Raw genomic sequence first — 25,387 nt, 5'->3', positions numbered from 1 at the left:
CTGGTATTCCCATCTCTTTCAGAATTTTCCACAGTTTCTTGTGATCCACATAGTCAAAGGCTTTGGCATAGTCAATAAAGCAGAAATAGATGTTTTTCTGGAACTCTCTTGCTTTTTCGATGATCCAGTGGATGTTGGCAATTTGATCTCTGGTTCCTCTGCCTTTTCTAAAACCAGCTTGAACATCTGAAAGTTCATGGTTCATGTATTGCTGAAGCCTGGCTTGGAGAATTTTGAGCATTAGTACTAGATGTTTTCGGCCTTTGTGACACTCTGAGGACACCATTTCTCTGCGATCAAAAGAAGTTTATCTGTTTTGCTAATTTATCTCAAACTTTTTTGATGGCTTCTAATCAATACTTCAGCTGAGTAATTTAACTTGGAAGTGAATTGTTCCATTAACAACCAGTATTTTTATAGTTCCCTTTCTAATTACATTCTTTTAAAATTACATAAGTTATATATATATATATATAATGTATATGTATGCATTGACTTACCTGGTGGCTCAGATGGCAAACTGAGCAACTAACACTTTCACTTTCCCTCTCTCTAAATATATGGGGCTTCCCTAGTGGCACAATTGGTAAAGAATCTGCCTGCAATCCAGGAGACCCGGGTTTGATCCCTGGGTCAGGAATATCCGCTGGAGGAGGAAATGGCAACCCATTCCAGTGTTTTTGCATGGAGAATGCCATGGACAGAGGAGGCTGGTGGGCTACAGTATCTTGGGGTGCAGAATTAGACATGATTGAGTGACAAACACACACACATACATATATGTAATATAAATCTCAGCTTTTACCAGAAATTGATTTTAATAATCATCAGCATCTCTTCCATAACACATAATCTTAAAACATTGAAACAAAAGGTTTTTAAACAAAAGTTTTTTAACCAAAGTACTTGAAACCAGATTTTACGTCAGAGCTTCCCAACCTTTTTCAACATCATGGCATACAGAAATCTTCGTAAAACATGCTGGGGTACACTGTAGGGTTTTGGCAGGTCTATATGGAGCTTATGAAAAATCCAATATAGTTTTATCATATAATTGCAATAACAAGTTACACAGTGAGAGTGAAGATATTGAAAGTTTACTCTCAATAAAACTTTAAATAAAAAAGATTTTAAAACTTTTTAAAGAGAAATAAAGCTCATTTTCTAATCATGATTTTGCTTTATACCAAATTTTGTGTTGAAATAACTACATGCAGAAAATTTTTAATTTTCTTTTCAAATTCTTTTTTCTTTTTTTTTTAAATTAATTGATTTAATTGGAGGCTAATTACTTTGCAATATTGTGGTGGTTTTTGCCATACATTGACATGAATCAGCCACAGGTGTACATGTGTCCTCCATCCCAAACCCCGCTCCCACCCCCCTCCCCATCCCAGCCCTCTGGGTTGTCCCAGTGCACCAGCTTTGAGTGCCCTGCTTCACACATCAAACTTGGACTGGTCATCTATTTCACATATGGTAATATACATGTTTCAATGCTATTCTCTCAGATCATCCCTCCCTCGCCTTCTCCCACAGAGTTCAAAAGTCTGTTCTTTGTATCTGTGTCTCTTTTGCTGTCTTGCATATAGGGTCATCGTTACCATCTTTCTAAACTCCATATATATGCATTAATAAACTGTATTGGTGTTTTTCTTTCTGACTTAACTTCACTCTGTATAATAGGGTGAAGTAAGTTTCATTCACCTCATTAGAACTGATTCAAATGCATTCTTTTTAATAACTGAGTAATATTCCATTGTGTATATCTCTTCAAATTCTTATAGTCACCATCAGTGAGAAAGTTTGCCCCACAGATGGTTGTTACTTAGCAAATGTTAAAAAGGTTGATTTTTCTCCGACTTACAGAAAACTCCTTTCTATCTATTAACCAAAATTTGAATACTTTGATTTCTTCTGTCTTTGGTTGAAATTTTTAGGATAATGTGAATTGATTTCTAATTCACTTAATTTTTTTTACATCAAGTATCTACAAGTAACATGACACCTAACATGTTTTGCTACTAGTCTTATTTAGGGTTAAAGTTAGAAATATTACTTAAACTCCCCACTGAACTACTTCTAACATCATGTTTCCCTTGAATCTATGAGCACTGTTGGTATACTTTTATATTTTCAAACATTCATTGTGATTTTTATTAAATTTATTCTGGTGCTTGAAAATGTCAAATAAGCCAATTTTCTGAAAAAAAATCTCTCCCCAACAATTCTGCAATAAGAATCACTGACATTTTCAATTCCTCTTTTAGTTCCTAGCCTCCAGGAAAAAAAAAGAAAGAAAAAATTTTCCTTTGATAGGTAACTTAGTAGCAAACAGCAGACTGTTTCTTCACAAGAGCTGAAAGCAGACAAAACCATAGCAGCCTGGATTTATTAGTTGCTGCTGCTGCTGCTAAGTGGCTTCAGTCGTGTCCGACTCTGTGCGACCCCATAGATGGCAGCCCACCAGGCTCCCCTATCCCTGGGATTCTCCAGGCAAGAATACTGGAATGGGTTGCCATTTCCTTCTCCGATGCATGAAAGTGAAAAGGGAAAGTGAACTTGCTCAGTCGTGTCCGACTCTGTGCGACCCCATAGACAGCAGCCCAACAGGCTCCTCCATCCATGGGATTTTCCAGGCAAAAGTACTGGAGTGGGGTGCCATTGCCTTCTCTGGGATTTATTAGTAACATCCTTTAATATGGAATTCACATCTACAGGCAAATATATAGACTAGACCTCTGTAAACAAAGCATGTCTTACTTGCATCTCAAGTGATCAGAACATGGAGAAGAGATATGAGGTAAAGCCCTCACACCTTCCTGTCATCACAGCTTTCCCACTAGTACTAAATTGTTGTTCTTGCATAAACTAGAAAGTCTTATTTCTTTTAAAGTATTTAGTTACTACTCATCCTGAGTACTTTGTTTCGTTCAGTTCAGTTCAGTTCAGTCGCTCAGTCGTGTCCAACTCTTTGTGACCCCATGAATCACAGCACACCAGGCCTCCCTGTCCATCACCAACTCCCAGAGTTCACTCAAACTCATTTCCATCGAGTCGGTGATACCATCCAGCCATCTCATCCTCTGTCCTTCTCCTCCTGCCCCCAGTCATGAGTCAACTCTTCGCATGAGGTGGCCAAAGTACTGGAGTTTCAGCTTTAGCATCATTCCTTCCAAAGAAATCCCAGGGCTGATCTCCTTTAGGATGGACTGGTTGGATCTCCTTGCAGTCCAAGGGACTCTCAAGAGTCTTCTCCAACACCACACTTCAAAAGCATCAATTCTTCAGCACTCAGCTTTCTTCACAGTCCAACTCTCACATCCATACATGACCACAGGAAAAACCATAGCCTTGACTAGACAGACCTTTGTTGGCAAAGTAATGTCTTTGCTTTTCAATACGCTATCTAGGTTGGTCATAACTTTCCTTCCAAGAGTAAGTGTCTTTTAATATCATGGCTGCAGTCACCACCTGCAGTGATTTTGGAGCCCAGAAAAATAAAGTCCGACACTGTTTCCACTGTTTCCCCATCTATTTCCCATGAAGTGATGGGACCAGATACCATGATCTTCATTTTCTGAATGTTGATCTTTAAGCCAACTTTTTCACTCTCCTCTTTCACCTTCATCAAGAGGCTTTTTAGTTCCTCTTCACTTTCTGCCATAAGGGTGGTGTCATCTGCATATCTGAGGTTATTGATATTTCTCCCAGCAATCTTGATTCCAGCTTGTGCTTCTTCCAGCCCAGTGTTTCTCATGATGTGCTCTGCATATAAGTTAAATAAGCAGGGTGACAATATACAGCCTTGACGTACTCCTTTTCCTATTTGGAACCAGTCTGTTGTCCCATGTCCACTTCTAACTGTTGCTTCCTTACCTGCATATAGGTTTCTCAAGAGGCAGGTCAGGTGGTCTGGTATTCCCTTCTCTTTCAGAATTTTCCACAGCTTATTGTGGTCCACACAGTCAAAGGCTTTGGCATAGTCAATAAAGCAGAAATAGATGTTTTTCTGGAACTCTCTTGCTTTTTCGATGATCCAGTGGATGTTGGCAATTTGATCTCTTGTTCCTCTGCCTTTTCTAAAACCAGCTTGAACATCAGGAAGTTCATGGTTCACGTATTGCTGAAGCCTGGCTTGGAGAATTTTGAGCATTAATTTACTAGTGTGTGAGATGAATACAATTGTGTGGTAGTTTGAGCATTCTTTGGCATTGCCTTTCTTTCGGATTGGAATGAAAACTGACCTTTTCCAGTCCTCTGGCCACTGCTGAATTTTCCAAATTTGTTGGCATATTGAGTGCAGCACTTTCACAGCATCATCTTTCAGGATTTGAAATAGCTCAACTGGAATTCCATCACCTCCATTAGCTTTGTTCATAGTGATGCTTTCTAAGGCCCACTTGACTTCCCATTCCAGGATGTCTGGCTCTAGGTGAGTGATCACACCATCATGATTATCTGGGTCATGAAGCTCTTTTTTGTACAGTTCTTTGTATTCTTGCCACCTCTTCTTAATATCTTCTGCTTCTGTTAGGTCCATACCATTTCTGTCCTTTATCGAGCCCATCTTTGCATGAAATGTTCCCTTGGTATCTGTAATTTTCTTGAAGAGATCTCTAGTCTTTCCCTTTCTGTTGTTTTCCTCTATTTCTTAGCATTGATCTCTGAGGAAGGCTTTCTTATCTCTCCTTATTCTTTGTAAGTCTGCATTCGGATGCTTATATCTTTCCTTTTCTCCTTTGCTTTTCACTTCCCTTCTTTTCACAGCTATTTGTAAGGCCTCCCCAGACAGCCATTTTGCTTTTTTGTATTTCTTTTCCATGGGGATGGTCTTGATCCCTGTCTCCTGTACAATGTCATGAACCTCTGTCCATAGTTCATCAGGCACTCTGTCTATCAGATCTAGTCCCTTAAATCTATTTCTCACTTCCACTGTATAGTCATAAGGGATTTGATTTAGGTCATACCTGAATGGTCTAGTGGTGTTCCCTACTTTCTTCAATTTAAGTCTGAATTCGGCAATAAGGAGTTCATGGTCTGAGCCACAGTCACTGTATAGAGCTTCTCCATCTTTGGCTGCAAAGAACATAATCAGTCTGATTTCGGTGTTGACCATCTGGTGATGTCCGTGTGTAGAGTCTTCTCTTGTGTTGTTGGAAGAGAGTGTTGGCTATGACCAGTGCGTTCTCTTGGCAAAACTCTATTAGTCTTTGCCCTGCTTCATTCCGTATTCCAAGGCCAAATTAACCTGTTACTCCATGTGTTTCTTAACTTCCTACTTTTGCATTCCAGTCCCCTATAAATGAAAAGGACATCTTTTTGGATGTTAGTTCTAAAAGGTCTTGTAGGTCTTCATAGAACCGTTCAACTTCAGCTTTTTCAGTGTTACTGGTTGGGGCATAGATTTGGATTACTGTGATATTGAATGGTTTGCCTTGGAAACGAACAGAGATCATTCTGTCGTTTTTGAGATTGCATCTAAGTACTGCATTTCAGACTCTTGTTGACCATGATGGCTACTCCATTTCTTCTAAGGGATTCCTGCCCACAGTAGTAGATATAATGGTCATCTGAGTTAAATTCCCCCATTCCAGTCCATTTCAGTTCGCTGATTCCTAGAATGTTGTTTACTCTTGCCACCTCCTGTTTGACCACTTCCAATTTGCCTTGATTCATGGACCTAACATTCCAGGTTCCTATGCAATATTGCTTTTTACAGCATCAGACCTTGCTTCCATCACCAGTCACATCCACAGCTAGGTATTGTTTTTGCTTTGGCTCCATCCCTTCATTCTTTTTGGAGTTATTTCTCCACTGACCTCCAGTAGCATATTCCCCTTTCAGTGTCCTATCTTTTTGCCTTTTCATACTGTTCATGGGGTTCTCAAGGCACTTTCTGGCAAATCAGTATTCTTCCAAGCCTTCCCCTTGAGGGATGCTAACTAGTGCTGTTAACTGTACACTCTTACTAACATCTGTAGATTCATCACCCTGCAAGGAAACACTTTGATTTGGTCATGTGGAGACTGCATCTATGCATCTTCTAATAGTAATGTTCCATTTTTATATTTCCTTTGCTTCATTTGGTTCCGAATGTGATCATATCTCAGGCAGGTGGGTAAAATGATTCTGTAATTGTGGGAGACATTTTGGCCTTACTTCTTAATTATGTGACCTTTTAATTAGCTTCCTGAACCCAACCTGATGTAAACTACCGTGTAGTTGTAAACACCTTTGTAAAACATTTCATAAAGCAGTGGTTTTCAAAGTGTGGTTTCAGGGACTTCTGAGGATCCTTGAGATTTTAGGGGGTAGGAATCCATGAAGGTAAAACTATTTTTGTAATAATATCAAGACATTGTAGGTGTTTCTCATGCTTCTTCTTAAGAGTGTACACTGGAGTTTCCCAGAAGCTACACGATGTGTGATTGAATTCAGTCAAATGGATTGAATGCAAAAAGCAGATATGATAATCTAGCTGGTTCTATTAAGCCAGACATTAGAAGACTTTCAGAAAATATAATGCCACACTTCTCACTAGGAATTTTTGTTGGTTTGTTTTCTAGAAACTATAGTTATTTTTTATAAGATATGAAGGAGCTATTTTTATTTTAAAATAAATATTTTAAAATTCCGAAAATGACAAATATTGCATGATATAACCCATATTAACAGAAGACTTTTTGGATCCTCAATAACTTTTCAGAATGTAAGGGGTGCTGAGATCAAAGACTTTGAGAATTAATCTCTTAAAAGACTATCTGTATAATATAGATATTTTCTGTTAAGGCTCTGGCATAATTTACCTGGCACCATTTTTTTCATTCGATAACTTTTCCATTAAAATGAGATATTTAGGCAGATATCTGGGTAAAGAAAAAAATTATCAGAGGAAACAAATCCAAATTTCAAATAGTCCTCACTATGTTGCCTAATAAGTGATTTAAATTTATATTTTGGACTATATGTATAATGTCTGTGAATCTGCACAAGTATTAAATTATAATTAGATATTAATTCAAAATTATATTTTATAGTAGGAAAATCGGAGAAGGCAATGGCACCCCACTCCACCACTCTTGCCTGGAAAATCCCATGGACGGAGGAGCCTGGTGGGCTGCAGTCCAAGGGGTCGCGAAGAGTCAGACACGACTGAGCGACTTCCCTTTCCCTTTTCACTTTCATGCATTGGAGAAGGAAATGGCAACCCACTCCAGTGTTCTTGCCTGGAGAATCCCAGGGACGGTGGAGCCTGGTGGGCTGCCATCTATGGGGTCACACAGAGTCAGACACGACTGAAGCAACTTAGCAGCAGCAGCAGCAGCAGTAGGAAAATAAATCATATATTTAAAATACTTGAGACTATAGGCCTTTTTTACTGTAACAAATCAGTTTTCAGATAGAAGAAAATTGTTCATTTTCTTTAGAGTAGTTTCATAACACTTTTGAAAAGGGGAATTTTAAGAAATGCTACCATTTAATTTAGCAGTTAAAATGCTAAACTGTCCACAAAATGTAAATATTACTCATACTCAAGTATAGTTAAAGTATTTTGAGAAATATTTTTATAAGGTAATAAAGGCCCACAGTCTCTTACTGAATCAATTAAATTATTTTACACTATTATTTGCTTTTAGAAGAGAGCTTAGTTTTTTAATTTCCACAAACAAATAACGTCATAGAATTTCATACTGAATCAAATTTTGGATATTTAACATCACAAACCAAGGATAGATAAATATATAAATCAAGACACAATTTTTTAAAATTAACAAAATCAATTATGTTTTATTAGAGAGAAATGATGATGATTAAAACATATACCTTCTTTTGAGGGAGTAAATTTTAAAAATAAGAGAAAATTAAAGGAAGACCTAACTACTGGAAACATATATGCACAAAACTTTGGCACTGACAGTAAATACATTGCAGTTAAAACAGTGATCAAACTTAGAGGTGGTTTTAACATGGTGGTTAAAGGGGGAAATTCTATAAAAGCATCTCTGCTGGCATGTGCTCTGCCTAAAACCTTAAGCACCAAAACAATAATCACAGAAATCTGGAAGTTTACTGACTGAGCGAAACAGTATCCAAATATAATTTCAACTGTTATAAATTTGTGTATAGTTGTAAAATGGTTGTAAATTTTGTATCACTATGAAAAATATACAATCACTAATCAATCACTGCACACCTGTAACCCATTCTGCCATGACCACTTATGGGAAGCTCCGCTTTAGAGATCTATAAAGGCAGAATAGGATGAAATGGTAAAATGTGTGCTACAAAGAATATGTGATGATACTCAAGGTTTGTAGGAAGGCTCATGGCATAGCACAGACTCAAGATGAACCTTGGCGAGGATGTGCAGGGTTTTAACAGATGGGAAGAAAGAGCGAGGACCCCTCAATTAAGCCAGCCTGAATTAGCAACATACTGAGGGAAAGAGGAAAGCTGGATGGAGTATTATTAACAGTGGGAAAGTGCTAAGCTTTGAATTTATAATTTTTTTGGAAAGTGGCCAGAGTAAACCATGTGTTAGAAATTTATGTTGATAAATACTAGTAAAAATTTATACTGTAAAATTCTATATAAATTTATTTAATGGAGAGCCTTGAAAGTCAGGATTGGATTATCATTTTGTCAGCTGGACTTTCTGACCTATTAACAGCAGTGTAGAAGGTAGATCAGGACATACCAGTCAGGAGAGACCAGAGAGTAACCCGAGATAGGGTAGCCCATTAGGAGGTGAAGGACTGAACCAGAGTAAATAAGGCGAAAATAAAGAGGAAGGGATGAGTAGGAGACACATGTCAAACAAAACATCAATGAGATTTAGTGACAGATTCAACAGACTAAAGAGAATAGAGGCTCCAGGGCTTGGAGGCCAAACGACCGAGGAATGGTGGCATTGTGTTCAGAAACAAATCTAGAGAGGGGGCTTGGGAGATGGAGAATGAGTGACTGAACAACAACAAAAAGATTTGTTATATATATTATATATCTATTTATGTATATATAAATATATTTTACATGTATGTATTTGGTGGTAAAATATACATAAAACTGATCACATTAACCATTTTTAAGTGTACAGTGGCATTCGATACCTTCACTTTTTTGTGACATCATCACCCCCATCCATCTTCACAACTTTCTCATCTTTCTAAACTGAAACCGTACCTGTTACCTAACAGTCATGTCCAACTCTTAGTGACCCCATGGAATGCAGCAGGCCAGGCTTCCCTGTCCTTCACTGTCTCACGGAGTTTGCTCAGACTCATGTCCTTTGAGTTGGTGATGCCATCCAACCATCCTATCCTCTGTCACCCATTCTTCTCCTGCCCTCAATCTTTCCCAATATCAGGGTCTTTTCCAATGAGTCAAGTCTTCACATAGGTGGCCAAAGTATTGGAGCTTCAGCATGAATCCTTCTAATGAGTATTCATGGTTGATTTCCTTTAGGATTGACTTGTTTGATACAGTTGACTACTTTAATCAGATATATATACATGGTTATGAGCAGACAATATGAGCAAACTAAGTTACTGCCCCTTGCTAGATAAAATGAATTGAAAAGTTATCAGAAACAATCAACTTGTAACAATAACTTTTTAAATTGTGAACTATTTCATACATACAAATAAAATACATAACTAAATTTAGACATAAAAATGATGAAACACACATGTAAGCTTAAAACATAGAACATTCCTAATAGTGTTGGGACTCCTGTTGCATCTCCCTCCCTGATGGTATCTCTCTCCCTCCCCTATCAAGGACAATACCATTCTGAATTTGTATTTATCATCCTTTGCTCTTTCTTATAATATTATAAGCATAATAATTTATAATTTAATTTCTTATAATGCTATTCTTATTATATATGTGACCCTAACTAATATATGGCTTGTTCTACCCAGCATCATGAGATTCACCCTGGTGATACTTGCTGAGGACTGTGCTATCTTCCCAATGAATTGAAGCTTTTATATTATGTAGTGACCCTCTTTATTCTTACATGCTTTGTGCCTTAAAGTCTCTTTCGTCTGGTTTTGACTCATCTACCTCAACTTTCCTTTGGTTATTATTTGCCTATTTATCCATACATCCTTTTACCTTCAGCCTTTCTGTATACTTGAGTCTTTTCAGGTGTGCCTGCAACTAGACATTTAAAAAATCCAGTCTGGCAATTTCTGTATTTTAGTTGGCACATTTAAGACCTTTCCTTTTACTGATTACTGATATATGTGACTTCTCTTCTATCATGTCATTTATCCACTTTTCCTATGCTTTCCCCAGCCCCTCTTTTCTTGCCTTCTTTTGGATCAATCAAGTTGCGTTGTTATTACTTTTAATTCCTTTTCTTATTTCTGATTGGTGGTTATATTACTTTTATGGTAATTACCCTTGAATTTTTGTATGCAAAATTGATGTCTTTAGACCCTTCTTCCTCTGAACAATAGTACACAAAATGGAAGATAATGGAGTACCACCAACCTGATACCACTTTAATTTCTTGTCTTGAGATTTCCCAACCAGGCTGGTAGTATAAATTTAAAACTTAGACCTAGCTTGTGGCTTCATATTTGTGGGAGACTATTTCTCCCCCAATAAGAAGCAGCAACCCTGGAGTAGGAAATGGCAACCCTCTCTAGTGTTCTTGCCTGGGAAATGCTATGGACTGTAGGGCTACTACAGTCCATGGCCTACAGTCCATGGGGTCACAAAGAGTTGGACACAACTTAGCTACTAACCAACCACAAAAGAAGCAGCAAGGGAGAAAGATTTCTGTGCCACTTGCCCTTTGCCAGTAGGCAGGTATTTTCAGTCCCATCCTTTCACACTAAGTGTGTGAACCCTGAAGGGCTTCAGGTTTAGGGGAATAAGAGAGTCTTCCTTTCAGCTGTTTACTTTTTCACTCCTTGCCTGGCCTTTTATCTCAAAGCCTCAGTTCCTGGCATCTACATTTGCCCCAAGACAGCCCTAACCTCTTCATTTGCTTTCCACTCTCATTTCTGCCTTACTTATGTGGCACATGAGGATTCCCCTCACTTTCTTGCAAGCTCAGCAAAACAATTTGAAAGGTGTGTTTGCTGGGATTTGTCTCATATCCAGGTGTTTCGAAGAGACAGGGCTTTTCAGAACATTTATACTCTATTTTAAAGCAAACAAAGTCTTTTCATCTGTTGTTCATTTGTGCATGGTGTTGTATACTATCTATGGACTTTCATGTTTTGTTTCAATTTACCCTGGAACTTTTTGAATGAAACATACAAGTTTCTCTTTACAATTAAAGTAGATGAGTATGCCTGCAAAGGTATAGAGAGCTGTTTATCAAATGGCTCTTTAGTGATCATTTTTATTTGGAAATATGTAATACAATGTCAAGTAATGGAGGATTCACAGAGTGAATTTTGCTACAACTCTTATGGGACCAATAAGAGTTGTGTGATGTGGAAGATGGTAGTAATCTGATGTTGAGCAAATTATTTTGCATGAACCCATTTTTATTTATACAAATATATATTTACATTGGAAAAATTCTGAATGGAGAGATTCAGTATTTTGGGGGTGCTATCATTAGAGGTCTTTCTGTTTACTTCTTATTGATCTCTACCTTTTTTTTGTAAATTAGCAATAATCCTACCTCGGATAAACCTCATTGGCCAGGAAACCGCCACTGTGCAAAGCTAACCTCTACTTTTTTAATGAACAAATAATATTTTGTGTTTTTTAAGTAAATGAAATAATTATAACAACAGAAAGCGGGGATTAGTGAAGGCCTTCTAACTTCGGGGTCGTGTAACAATAGGTCTGTCTTGTGGGGTAGTGAACCCCCAATATTGAGAGTGTCTCACAGAGGCTGGGTGACCTCCTGTCGAAGATTCCTGTCATCTTATGATTCAAAGATTCTCATTTTATTTTATTTTTCCTCTGACAATAGGTCAATCAATCAATGCCTCAGACAGATAAGCAAATATGCATCCCCCCGGAGCTGCCGGAATTGCTGAAGCAATTCACCAAAGCCGCCATTCGGTCCCAGCCGCAGGATCTCATCCAGTGGGCTGCAGAGTACGTACTCCTTTCTCACCTCAAGCCCCTGGCTCCCCTTGGAGGTGGAGGTGGCGGGTGGAGGAGGGAAGGTTTGCAAAACTGAGAGGAGGTTGTCATGGCTGCAGCCTGGGAGTTGGGACTGATTAGCATAATCTTTGTGATGTTCAGCTGTCACGTTGCTTTGATACTTTAAATCCATACAGAAATCCCGCAAACTGAGAGGATGGAGGCCCTTCGCCAAGTGAACCAGACTGAGCGATAGGACGCCAGGGCTATAGTCAAAGTCCTAGGGCAATCAGCAAGAGTTAGATTACCACATCACATCACTCAAGCACATTCCACTGGGTCCCTGCTCCCACCCCCGCCCCTCCCCCACTCCCTGTCCCAGTGGAAAGAAAGGCCCCGAGTCCCTCAGAGCTTTAGCCTGCCTTTCCCTGATGTAAACCAGAGCCTCATTCTCAGATTTCACCACCAGATGGCAGCGGTGCACATGTGGGGGAGCTATGCGATGAGCCCGCGGGGCGGACTGTGTGGGATCAGTCCAAGTGGGTTCTCTCCTGAGTTAAAGCCTGTAATGAGATCCCTTCCTCTACTACTGTTAAAGCTCATTCTTGAGCCTAGCCACAGACACTTTGTATCTCGTCTTTGGGGAAATCGCTATTTTCTTGAGTTTGAACTAATGTGTTCCTTCAGCATAAGGATTCCACACTGCGCTAGTGACGGGGGCAGGCGGAGCAGCGGCCTGGCTTCATTGTGCCTCAAACACAGGTGTCCCCTTTCAGGAGACACCTCCAGAGGCTGCTCAGTGGAAGGAGCTCACTCAGTAACTGCTAGCCGGGACTGAAACAACTTCACACAGAAAGGCTCCCAGCTACGAAACTGCTCCTTAGACAAAAGTGCCTGCATGAAACGGGGGAACTGAGGCTTGGGGCAGAGTTAGGAGTGGACCAATCCTCCCAGGGACCACTTTCAGGCTAGTTTTACTGTTTGGTGATGGCCTCCTTAGTAGGGCTTCACTGGGAGAGGGGGTGCGGAGTCAGAGGCTGCAGACCAGAGCTGGTAGGTTGGGGGAGGGGAGCACCTTCCTCCTGAGGTTGAGGAGGCCCATTGAGCAGGTGGTGAGGAGGAAGCACTGATACCTCTGAGAAGGCTCAAGATGTATTCCAAGAGGACCCTCACGGAGTCTCCCTGACCAGTGTGCTCCTGCTCCTGGGCTGGGCTAGTATGAAGTTTCTACAAATGGAAGGAAAATGAGCCAGGAGCGCTCATAAAAACAAGACACAAGTGGGGCTGCTCTGCCTGGTAATGAACCGTGTTTAGTTTTCCGTTCTCAGCTTTATATGTAACGTCTACGATTGAACTTTAAGCATCAGAAGACTAATTTCCTTTGGCACACCCAGATAGACTTTTATACTACACCGTAGTTCAAAAACCTCATTTTATTGTTCTTGCACTGCTGCTTTATAGCAAGAAAAATGACATTTCTTGGTAGTGTCCCTGACATTTATGGGAGAAAACATTCCACTGTTGTAGTTTGCTTGCTTCCATATCGTATCGTGTGCTATAAGTGTTGTAGATATCCGTGAAGAATCAGTTTGCAGTTTAACTACAGTGAAAAAGGAGAACATGACCTAAGAGCACTTTCCATCTATTCAGACACAGAAAGCACTTGTCAGATGGTTTTATGTGGCTTAGGAACCTGCAGCATTTTAGAGATAAAACTCCACAAAGTATTTTCAAGACAAAATGTCTATTTACCACGAGCCAGAGTTTCCCTGCATATATACTATCCATGAAGAAACCACCTCCCAGACGTCAGCAGGACATAAACTCATTTGTCTTGTGTTGGGTATGTGTGACCACACAAATGTGAAGAACCAAGGAAATGCTCACTACAAATGAAGCCAGATAACCCACGGAGGATTACACCCATGACTGTAGGCTCATTTCCACACGCTCTAACCAACTCTGCTATAAGATCCAAAGATGCTGCTGAGTCTCATTCACCCCCACACTGACCTGGTCTGCAGAGACCACTCAGGTACATTAGTAGGGTGACCTGGAAGTATTTCTTCTGTCCTCCCTGTGGATGACCTCCAAGGGGTGCCTGGAAGATGTTTTGGTCTTGGAAGCTGTTGCTGTGCGTTGTGTGATGACACAACTTAGACACGGCTAAAAGGCCGTGGTTCACCCCATCATTGTAAGTTGTTCAATCTCTCAGTTGTGTCTAACTCTTTATGACACCATGGACTGCAGCACGCCAGGCCTCCCTGTCCCTCACTATCTCCCGGAGTTTACCCAAGTTCATGTGCATTGAATCAGTGATGCTATCCAACCATCTCATCATTGTATAACTTCACCCTAAAATGGGCTTTTAAAAAATTTCATCTGAATTCTTTGTATATCACCTGGAGCTGGAGAAATTCATAAAAAGTAAGAGAGGGGCAGAGGCTGTGATCCATGGGTAGTCAATAACGAGGCTTCTGATGGAGACAGGCCTTTCCACATAGCATCAGTGCCCTGTGGATCAACTGCTCATGTCTGTTCTCTGCTGCAGGCAGCCAGTTTCCTTCAAAGGTCAGTCCCCAAACAGAACTCATTGTTTTTCCCACTGCACCAAAACAAAGTGCATTCCACAAAGCACTGATGTTCAGGCAGTGCTGAAATTTTGAGGGAAGATGAAGATTTTAGGGCTTCCCAGGTGGCTCAGCGGTAAAGAAACTGCCTGCCAATGTAGGAGACTCCCACTAGTTAATGGGACTTCCCAGGTGGAGCTAGTGGTAAAGAACCCACCTGCCAATGTGGGAGATGTAAGAGATGCAGGTTCAGTTCCTGGGTCAGGAAGATCCTCTGGAGAAAGGCATGGCAACCCATTCTAGTAATCTTGCCTGGAGAATCCTGTGGACAGAGGAGCCTGGCAGGCTATGGTTCATAGGATCACAAGGAGTTGAACATGACAAAGTGACTTAGCACTTAGCACCACTGCCTAATACCAACTTTAAGTATGTAGATAGCCGTACCAAGCACAAAGATTTTTATGTTTGAAAAAAAGTTCCTTCAGGTACTAGAATTCTTCCTTCATAAAAAAGAGTAGGGGATTTAAAAACAACAATAATTTTCTTTCCTTTTATATGCATACATATATATAGACATGTGTATGTACCTATACTATATATATATTATTATATCTCAACACACATATGCCTGTATATATGTGTATGTCTCTTTTTGTGCATGTACACACATAAATGTAAAACATTTAGAAGAGAATGACAAAAAAGTACCCAGACCCACTATGCTTCAGGGAATTTCATACCAAACTTTTGTTGGTTATTCCACATCCTTAGAGAAAAACAAATCTACTTATTCCCTAAGCCATCTCTATACCTTAAGTGTGAAGTAACACATGTAGGCTGCAGTCTGTGGGGTTGCTAGGAGTTGGACATGACTGAGCGACTTCACTTTCACTTTTCACTTTCACGCATTGGAGAAGGAAATGGCAACCCACTCCAGTGTTCTTGCCTGGAGAATCCCAGGGACGGGGAGCCTGGTGGGCTGCCGTGTGTGGGGTCGCACAGAGTCAGACACGACTGACATGACTTAGCAGCAGCAGCAACACATTCAGAGTTTTCCTGTACATAAATGAACTAAAAACAACATCTTGCATATTTGTTGTTATTTAGTTGCAACCCATGGACTGTAGTTCACCAGGCTCATCTGTCCATGGGATTTTCCAGGCAAGAATACTGGAGTGGGTTGCCAGTTCCTTCTCCAGGGGATTTTCCTAACCCAGGGATCAAACCTGCATCTCCTGCTTGGCAGGTTGATTTTTTTTACCACTGAGCCACCTGGGAAGTCCATCTAGCATACAGAAGCCACTTAATAAATGTTCTTTCCTCCACCCCTACCATCAAAAAAAGAGGAGAAGGGATTCCCAAAGCAGCCAGAGGCCACTGAAGCTCCCCCACCCCTTTTTTTCTTGTAGTTATTTTGGGGCTATGTCCCGTGGAGAGATTCCTCCAGTAAGAGAGCGGTCTGAGCGAGTGGCTTTGTCTAACTGGGCTGAACTGACACCGGAGCTGTTAAAGATCCTGCATTCCCGGGTAAGTGCCAACAGGCAGTGCAGATAAGGAGCGTGGGGTGATACTGAGTTTGGATGGGTGCAGACAAAAGTCCTCTTGCTTATCAGCTGGCCACTCGGCACTGTCTTAAAATTCACTAAAGCATGCACTGAGAGTAAATCTTCCCTTGTGGAAATAGGAAAGATGCTGAAATAGGCTGTAAGCTGACTTGTCACTTGGGTCATTCCGCATTGTCCTGAAGCTGCCAGAACTGTCAGGGTCTCAATGCAATTTGAATTCCTTCTCTCTAGAAAATGCAGGTCCACATGCCCTGACAGTGTCTTCCTTACTGATCAAGTCCAGATATGATGCCAATCAGAGTTTGGAGAGGGGCATATTATAGTTCCCCAGTTATCTCAGGTGCCAGCATAGCCTTGCTTTTAGGCTCTCTGCACAGCCATATCATCCTGGGAGCTGTCCTGGGATTGGTTGAGAAGGGTCTGTCCTAAGACAACTTGCAGCTTGGCCAACTCCCAAGAAATATGATTTAGCACTACCATACCTCATTTTAGGATACAGGTTTGAGGTGATTCAGGATTGACTTAGCCAAATGCGTTGGTCCCAGAGGTTTAGCATTTCACTGGAATCAGAGGACCAGGGAAGGCATAGTAGTACTTCACTGGGGCATCTGCACCCCTATTGTATTGTTGGCTAACAACTAGCCACTTGTGCCCTTCTCCTCTTGACTGCCAAGCACTTTGTGCAGTGGACATGGCAGAGAGCCGAGGCACCTGGGAACAAGCAACATCAGCCATCCAGACCATAGACCCCATATTAAAGCAATGCATTTAGAGTCTAGTACAAAGAACTCAGTGGGGTCTAGAAGCAAGGGATTTAACATCTAGTTCTAGTTCTAGTTTCACCATTAATTAGTGTTTCCAGACAAGTTCTCTACTCCTTGGTTTCATTTTCAGGCTGCCCTCTCTGCCTTATAGGGACAACCTAGGGATGAAACAGCAAATAATAAAAGACCTAGAAAAAAATTAAAGTGTAATATACATGTATGTTTTCCCCATAACTCTTATACCTGAAGTTCAAGTGATTAAATTATATATCAGAACGTTCTTCACTGGGCTGAACGTTTCTCTACCCTTGCAAAGAGAACTGCCAGAGTCCCTGCCGACCCCTGACACCTTCCCCCACCCCTTGCTGTATGCTGGGAGAACAGGGCCCTTGCCCTGGCAGGTGTCCTCAGGGCCTTCTCTCCTCCTACCCCTCATTCCTTGTCTCATGTCGGTCCCCCGCCCCGCAGGTTGGTGGCAGACTGATTGTCCATGCAGATGAGCTGGCCCAGATGTGGAAGGTGCTGAATCTCCCAACTGACCTGTTTAACAGTGTGATGAATGTGGGCCGCTTCACGGAGGAAATTGAGTGGCTGAAGTTTCTAGCCCTTGCCTGTAGCTCTCTTGGAGTTGTAAGTTAGCTTTAACGTTTTTTGTTCCTTAAGGGAAAATCTTTTGTGGGGCTGGACAGTCTCCAGGAGGGGGGAGGGGGCGGTGTAGTACACACAGTCAACTCTCCAGGGTTGATAAGGAGCCTACCCCTTCTTTTCTACTCCCCCTCCTCTCTGAATTAAGGTTATTTCTCTGCTTGTTAGCCAGAAGCAGGGATGGGGAGGAGAGCAGGGAAAGCTGTCATCTGGTTCTGGGGAGAAGTTGACTAAAATGCAGTTTTTGGATTATTTATTAATTTCACTTAGGTTTATTGCCACTCCACTCCCTCCATTCATGTTCCTAAAGATAAGCAAGAGCCAGCTGTAGACGAAGATTGGCTTACAGTTGGGTTTCAGACACCTAGAAGATATAACAATAGAGATTTTAAAAAATAAATACAGCCTTATAGAAAACTACTGTATGATAAGCATAATTGGATACAAAAATCAGAGATAAGAGAGCAGGAAAGAAGATACGAGGCTGTTTCCAGATTCATAGTCATGACATCACCATGGATGCAGGATGTTCATACAAATTCATGCCTTTTCCAAATTTGACTTGAATTTACAATTGGAAAAGCCATTTTCCCATTTCAAAGAAACATACTTAAAAGCTTTAGGTATCATATTATATGTGGACTCACTCTTGTTAAACACTATTATAATAGCAAATGAAAATGAGTCAGAAAAATGATTTTTTAAAAATCCCTTAAATACGTACAAATTTAAAAATTAACGAGAAAATTATTACTTCTGCCAAAACCAAATGGTACAAAAAAGGTAGTTTGAATCATTCAGTATATCTAAATACAATCTTGTTCTTCCTTCTCAAATATCCTGAGTATGTGTACTTGACACTTGTGCTTGTGAGAAAATTATCAGAAATACTGTAGTCCAACTTTTCCTGTGATTCTGCTCAACTTTCAGCATAATTATTTCTTTAGAGAGGAAGAGAGAAGAGGTCATTCTTGGGTTTTTTCCTTTTTCATGGCCTTTCCTAGCACTCTTATGCAATGAATAAACTATTCCCAGCAACAGAGGCAAATGAGTTGCCAATGGGCACTGCCACACTTCTGTGGAAATAGCCCCATGGATTGGGGGAAAATCACAGAGGAAAAATGAAAAATGATACATTTTATTAAATTCTCGTAAGGTCACAAGCTTACTCACGCCATATTCACAGATGCTCATGGAGGGGGGAAATGTACTTTCTCTGTAGTTAATCCTGCTTTTCCGCACCTACCCTACCCATGAAGAGTGGATTAAGAAAAGAATAGATTCAACCCAACCCAGGAGTTTTTCATCTGCTGCAGTAACTAAAAACAGCTTTCAGGTGAATTACTCAGTTTCTCAGATTTCTCCTCACAGCTCCTCTCTGCAAGGTGGCAGTTGAGTGTTCAAGGGGAGGGGTGATGCTGGGATCTCGGAGCACCCAGTAGGAGGGTTCCCACTTCCCTTGGTCCTCTCCAGCATCTCTGATCTCCATGGAAATACTCACCTGTGTGGTGCTAGCTGTGCAGCTGAAGCCTTTGGTCTTTTCTTTCTCACGGCACAATAGTCCCCCAACCGGCAAACCTCCATTCTCCCTGGTGTTCAGGGCCTCCTTAAGTCACTTCCAGAGTGCCCTCATCTGCTCCACGTCACAGCCGCCCACCACCTTGGAGGTGTCTGAGTCCTCTCATCCACACGCCTCACAGTAACCTAGAATGACTTGGGAAAACCAAATTCCAACCCTCCCTTTGCAGCTGCTAGGTTTACTCTGATATGGCTGCCTCCCACACCAGGGGAAAAAAACCCATGAGGTGATGTTTCTACTTCCCTGCTAAAACGAGGAGGTTTGAGTAAATGTTCCATGAGGTTCTTTGGCCTCTATCATCCTGTGATTCTGTTCCACCTTCTCGGTTTCCACTGAGACACCCTCAAGCCTGGCCCAGGATAGCAGTGGACCCACCAATTCTGAGCGGTGACGGGGGTCTGACTTTGTGTCCTGTATCCTTATGTCAAGGGCGCCCAGTGCTGAAGTCCACCTGCAGGTCCAGTCCATAAATAAAGGGCGCCCTGTGAATCCAGGAGCCCATCCCGTTTTACCCCTTTGTTTCATGCGGGACTGTTGCTGGGAACTTAAACGTGGGAGGTCGGGGTGTCACCATCTGGAGGAGGGGTGCGTTCTTGCTAATCTATACATCCTTCAAGGCAAGCCCAGAAATTGCATTCTTGCTTTGCCAACTCACAGTCAGCCATGATATCCGTGCCATTTAGGAAATCGAGTCCCCTACTTACAGACAATCTAATGGCAGGAATTTTAGGAAGCAGGTACATTTACTCCAGTCTTGAGCTCCCTGAATCTACACGTGGTTCAAACTGCTGCAGATACACTTCCCTTTGAGCATGCGTTCCTCTTCCCTTAGAGCATTTCTTCCTCTAGAATACCTCTCAACCTCCTGTTCCACGGAGACCAATTATATACAAGAGGAGGTTGTGTGATGTGTTCACTAGAAGGAAGGGCATGTTTTGTCAGCAAATAATTCACTTTCTGAGGCTTTCACCTCTGAGTTTTAAAAAGAGGCTTGCAAGATGCTTAAAGGTTATCTTTATGGAGTGGACCCCCATCTGACCAAAAAAACTTGTGCAACAGAATGCAGATCTCTGTTTTTATTGTTGTTTAGTAGCTAGGTCATGTCCGACTCTTTGTTACCCTAGGGACTGTAGCCTGCCAGGCTCCTCTTTCTATGCAATTTCCCAGGCAAGAATACTGGAATGGGTTATCATTTCCTTCTCCAGGGGATCCTAACCCAGGGGTGAAACCTCTGTCTCCTGCATTGCAAGGGAGATTTTTTTTTTTTTACCACTGAGCCATCTGGGAAGCCCAGATCTCTGTTTACTTTAGGCTTATTTAAGTTTACCAAAAAGCTCCAGTCCAGAGAGTTCTTATCCATTGATCTATTTATTAAATATTTGAAAATCTTAAGAAGGCAATAGAATTTGAAGGTCTGTTGTTTGAATAATCAATAAAAGATGTTTGAGGCAGAAAGCAAGGGCTGCCATAACAGTGTACCACAGACTAGGTGGCTTAAACAACAGCAATATTTTTTGGAAGCTGGAAGTCTGAGATCAAGATTGTAAATGGAACCACCTTGGCTTGTGAATGGAAGTTGTCTCCCTCTTCCTCATGTGGTCGTCCGTCTCTGCACTCATGAGTCTGGTCTCTCTCTCTCTGCATCGTAACCTCTTCTTGTAAGGACACCAGACCTACTGGATTAGAGTCCACTCTAATGACTTCCTTTTAACGTAATTAGCTCTTTAAAGGCTCCATCTCCAAATACAATCACATAAACCCTAAGGGTTAGGGTTTCAACATATGGATTTTGGGCAGACATAACACAGTCCATAACAGCACCCCAATTTGGATGAGGCTGTAGGAAGAGGACTACAGAACAAAAGCAATAGGGCAATAGAGTTTAAAAAAAAAACACACACAGAGGATGAGCTATAGATGGGAATTGTGAAGTTCGTGCACACATGCTCGTAAATCTACCCAAAACCACTGCCACGCTGACCTCAAGTCATGCACACGCCCTCCCATCCTCTGACAACCTCTTACCAGCCTCCTGTGTGCCCACCCCCCGCCCTCCTCTGTCGAAGCACCTGGCACACTGCCTCACACACCGCTTCACAACAGCCTCCAGGAGAGAACTCCCAAGGGCAGGAGACAGAGAGTAAATGGAAGTGGCCTGCCCCCCTCCTGTGGCATGGCTCCAAGTGTCTCTCTGGAGTAGATAAGCTGTCCTAATCACTGCAGCCCTTTAGAACTAAGACCAGAGAGAAGTCAGAAGAAATTATTCTAATTTTGTAGGATGCAAAATCAAATTCCCCTCCTTAAGTGAGGTTATTCTCATTAAGGTAATAAATGTCTTAAAGCATTCAACAGTCTATAAACTTAATTCCTTGAAAGTATCCCTCCCACCAAGAAAGGAAAGGAAATATTATAGAAAGACACCCAGTAGAGACAGAGGTGAGTATATTTTCAAAATGAGAAGCAAGTGATTTAAGAAAATCATATGGGGAGAAGAAAGGTAATAAAGGAAATAAAATAGTAACACAGCCCGAAGATTCTCCATTTACTTCTAACATTTACTCTTGGAGGACTTTAGTGATTCACACCATTTGTTTGGACATTCAGGTAACTAATCTTTATTATTACTATAAGTGAATTCATTTGACCTAAGTTTGATTTTACCTTTCTGATAAGAGGGTTTGCTGTTTATATATTCTAACCATTATCTTCCATAGAGATGGTAGCTGTGGTTTCTTTAAAGTACTTATTTTGTGAATAGATAGGGTTGCCACAACAACAAAAAAAAAGAAAGACACCCAGTAGATACTCAATATTTTGAGATTGAGTTCACTGACATTCAGCATAAAAAATTCAAGCTTTCCAGAATATTGCATCATCCCCACTTAATTTTATGAGAGCAAGGTTTTTGTTTTGTTATATCTAAACTGATCTTAGGAATTTAGCGTGGAGTAGTGAGCTTCTCCTCACTTAACCTTCTGGTTTTATAGACCATTGCCAAAACTCTCAAGATAGTGTGTGAAGTGTTATCATCGGACCATGACAGTGGCCCTCCCCGGATCCCATTCAGCACCTTCCAGTTTCTCTACACGTATATCGCTGAAGTGGATGGGGAGATCTCAGCATCACACGTCAGTCGAATGCTGAACTACATTGAACAGGAAGTGTAAGCAAACATTTAGCAATTGGAGGGGAAAGCGTATATGGAAAACAAATCCAGCAGACCAAGGCATAGTGAGGTTACTGTATTATGCAGCTCTGGGAACAGAGGAATGTTGTGAATAGGGATCAGAAAGAGAAGGGGAAATGGAAGAGAGAGAATGGTATAGGACAGTGACTCTTAGAGTGCCACCCAGACCAGCAGCAGCGGCACCTGGGAACGTGTTAGAAATGCAGTTTTTCAGGCTGTACCCTAAGCCCATCAAATCAGAAACCCTGGGGCTGAGACCAGGCACCTGTGCTTCAGCAAGCCCTCCAAGTGTCTCTGGCTCACATTCAGGTTTGACCCGTGGTGGAGGCGGGGTGGAGGAGGAACAGACAGACAAGAGGTCAGACAAAGAGAGGGTGATGAGGGCAGGAGCCACAGCAGAATTAAGTTGGAGGGAGAGAGTTGTTCATATATTGTCTTTCTTAAGATTACATATTAAATAAACTAACACCCCAATTTTTTTCTCCCAAACAGTATTGGTCCTGATGGTTTAATCAAGGTGAATGACTTTACCCAAAACCCCAGGGTTCGGCTGGAATAAAAGCACACTTTTGGCAATTTTAAAGGAAGATACAGAGATGATTGTGCTTCAGAATGACTGAACCCCATATACCATCCAAAGTCAATTTTCTTGTGTAACTGGTACACACTAATAAACAATTAGGCAAACATATGAAATCAGAAATGTGTGGAATTAAGATGTAGAGTTGTTGAGACATAACACTTCGATTAACAGAAGATTAGTATTCTTCCCACATGGACACTCTGTAAAGTCACTGATAAAGCATGGATAGAAAATACATCTCGAGTGAAAGCCAGGCTGTCAGATTTTCAGAGGGGGAATGTTATCCAGACACAGTTTTGATGTTTTGTGACTGTTAGGCATAATTTACACGAGCATCCTTTACATGATCAATCCACATTTTTACCAGTTTATTTCTCCATTTGTTGTTTTGATGCTAGTTCATTCATTCATTCATTCATTCACTTACTAATGTTTATTGAGGCTAGCTGTATGCCAGGGATAAGACTGCCAGGTAAGATACAGAACACTCAGTTGGACAAATTTTATATATATATATATATATATATTTTTTTTTTTTTTTTAGTAATTTCTGTTTTATTCTTTTGCTACACCTGGCAACCCTAGCCAGGAATTATGCTGGCTTCTGGGCATATACAAATAAATCATATGTGAATTCTGCCTTCAAGGAGCTCACAGTCTAAAGTGAAGATAAAACATGAACTTAAAACCACTTTAATGTAAGCGCCCTGCTGCTGCTACTGCTGCTAAGTCGCTTCAGTCATGTCTGACTCTGGGCAACCCCATAGACGGCAGCCAACCAGGCTCCCCCATCCCTGGGATTCTCCAGGCAAGAACACTGGAGTGGGTTGCCATTTCCTTCTCCAATGCATGAAAGTGAAAAGTGAAAGTGAAGTCACTCAGTCGTGTCCGACTCTTAGCGACCCCATGGACTGCAGCCTACCAGGCTCCTCCATCCATGGGATTTTCCAGGCAAGAGTACTGGAATGGGTTGCCATTGCCTTTTCCGTAAGCGCCTTAAGAGGCATTAAAAAGCATTTCAGAGATGATTATTGAAGTTTCCACATTAAGGTGCTGACACCATATCCCGATATAATGAGACCCTCTTAGGAAAATCTCCCTGCATGAGCTTAAGACCTTCTGACAAGGTTACCAGATTTTTCTTTCTCCCAGGAAGCCACAAATTTAACAGGCTGTGTGGTTATTGTTCTTAAGGCCAGGTGTGCCCAGGTTGCCTTTCTATCTGTAACACCATCCCCTCTTGAAAGTTGTTTTTGTATAAAAACCATGTTGCCTTTTTCATAATACATGCACCTCTCTACTGAATTGGGGAAATTTTTGTCCATTAGTATCTAAATAAGTAAAAGAAGATAGTGATGGGATGTCACCACAGGCCCTAGAGTGAAACAATAAAAAGGGCTGAAACGAATTTTACCCCTGTGGTCATCTGGCCACACCTGCAGGGGGTCAGTTCAGTTCAGTCACTCAGCCGTGTCCAACTCTTTGCGACCCCATGAATTGCAGCATGCCAGGCCTCCCTGTCCATCACCAACTCCCGGAGTTTACTCAGACTCACGTCTATCAAGTCAGTGATGCCATCCAGCCATCTCATCCTCTGTCGTCCCCTTTTCCTCCTGCCCCCAGTCCCTCCCAGCATCAGAGTCTTTTCCAATGAGTGAACTCTTTGCATGAGGTGGCCAAAGTACTGGAGTTTCAGCTTTAGCGTCATTCCTTCCAAAGAAATTCCAGGGCTGATCTCCTTCAGAATGGACTGGTTGGATCTCCTTGTAGTCCAAGGGACTCTCAAGAGTCTTCTCCAACACCACACTTCAAAAGCATCAATTCGGCACTCAGCTTTCTTCACAGTCCAACTCTCACATCCATACATGACCACTGGAAAAAACATAGCCTTGACTAGACGGACCTTTGTTGGCAAAGTAATGTCTCTGCCTTTCAATATGCTATCTAGGTTGGTCATAACTTTTCTTCCAAGGAGTAAGCGTCTTTTAATTTCATGGCTGCAGTCACCATCTGCAGTGATTTTGGAGCCCAAAAAAATAAAGTCTGACACTGTTTCCATTGTTTCCCCATCTATTTCCCATGAAGTGATGGGACCAGATGCCATGATCTTCGTTTTCTGAATGTTGAGTTTTAAGCCAACTTTTTCACTCTCCTCTTTCACCTTCATCAAGAGGCTTTTCAGTTCCTCTTCACTTTCTGCCATAAGGGTGGTGTCACAGCCTTGTCTAACTCAATGAAACTAAGCCATGCCCATGGGGCCACCCAAGATGGGTGGGTCATGGTGGAGAGGTCTGACAGAATGTGGTCCACTGGAGAAGGGAATGGCAAACCACTTCAGTATTCTTGCCTTGAGAACCCCATGAACAGTAGGAAAAGGCAAAATGATAGGATACTGAAAGAGGAACTCCCCAGGTCAGTAAGTGCCCAA

General features: G+C 41.5%; 1 protein-coding gene, 1 long non-coding RNA gene and 1 pseudogene across 3 annotated transcripts in view; 1 reads left to right on the top strand and 2 right to left on the bottom strand.

Moving 5' to 3' along the window:
- The window catches only part of ROPN1 (rhophilin associated tail protein 1), a 31,807-nt gene extending 8,742 nt beyond the window's left edge, over positions 1–23,065 (top strand). For both annotated transcript variants that reach the window (XM_006078543.3, XM_006078544.3), the window contains exons 2-6: positions 11,951–12,078; positions 16,046–16,163; positions 17,434–17,595; positions 22,177–22,352; positions 22,869–23,065. In XM_006078543.3, the coding sequence (XP_006078605.1) occupies positions 11,963–12,078; positions 16,046–16,163; positions 17,434–17,595; positions 22,177–22,352; positions 22,869–22,935 (639 nt within the window). In that variant the 5' untranslated portion in view covers positions 11,951–11,962 and the 3' untranslated portion in view covers positions 22,936–23,065. The remainder of the gene's footprint in view (positions 1–11,950; positions 12,079–16,045; positions 16,164–17,433; positions 17,596–22,176; positions 22,353–22,868) is intronic.
- Positions 11,526–11,698, bottom strand: LOC112587515 (annotated as a pseudogene).
- On the bottom strand, positions 17,849–20,057 carry LOC123333617. Its single transcript, XR_006551015.1, has 2 exons — positions 19,112–20,057; positions 17,849–17,974 (listed from the first exon to the last, which is right to left on the bottom strand). It is a non-coding gene; the product is annotated as an uncharacterized LOC123333617 (long non-coding RNA).
- Positions 23,066–25,387: the final 2,322 nt, after the last annotated feature.

The sequence above is a fragment of the Bubalus bubalis genome, chromosome 1 (assembly GCF_019923935.1).
Source record: "Bubalus bubalis isolate 160015118507 breed Murrah chromosome 1, NDDB_SH_1, whole genome shotgun sequence".
In the NCBI taxonomy this organism is placed as follows: domain Eukaryota; kingdom Metazoa; phylum Chordata; class Mammalia; order Artiodactyla; family Bovidae; genus Bubalus; species Bubalus bubalis.
This window is presented reverse-complemented; position numbering and strand designations above follow the sequence as displayed.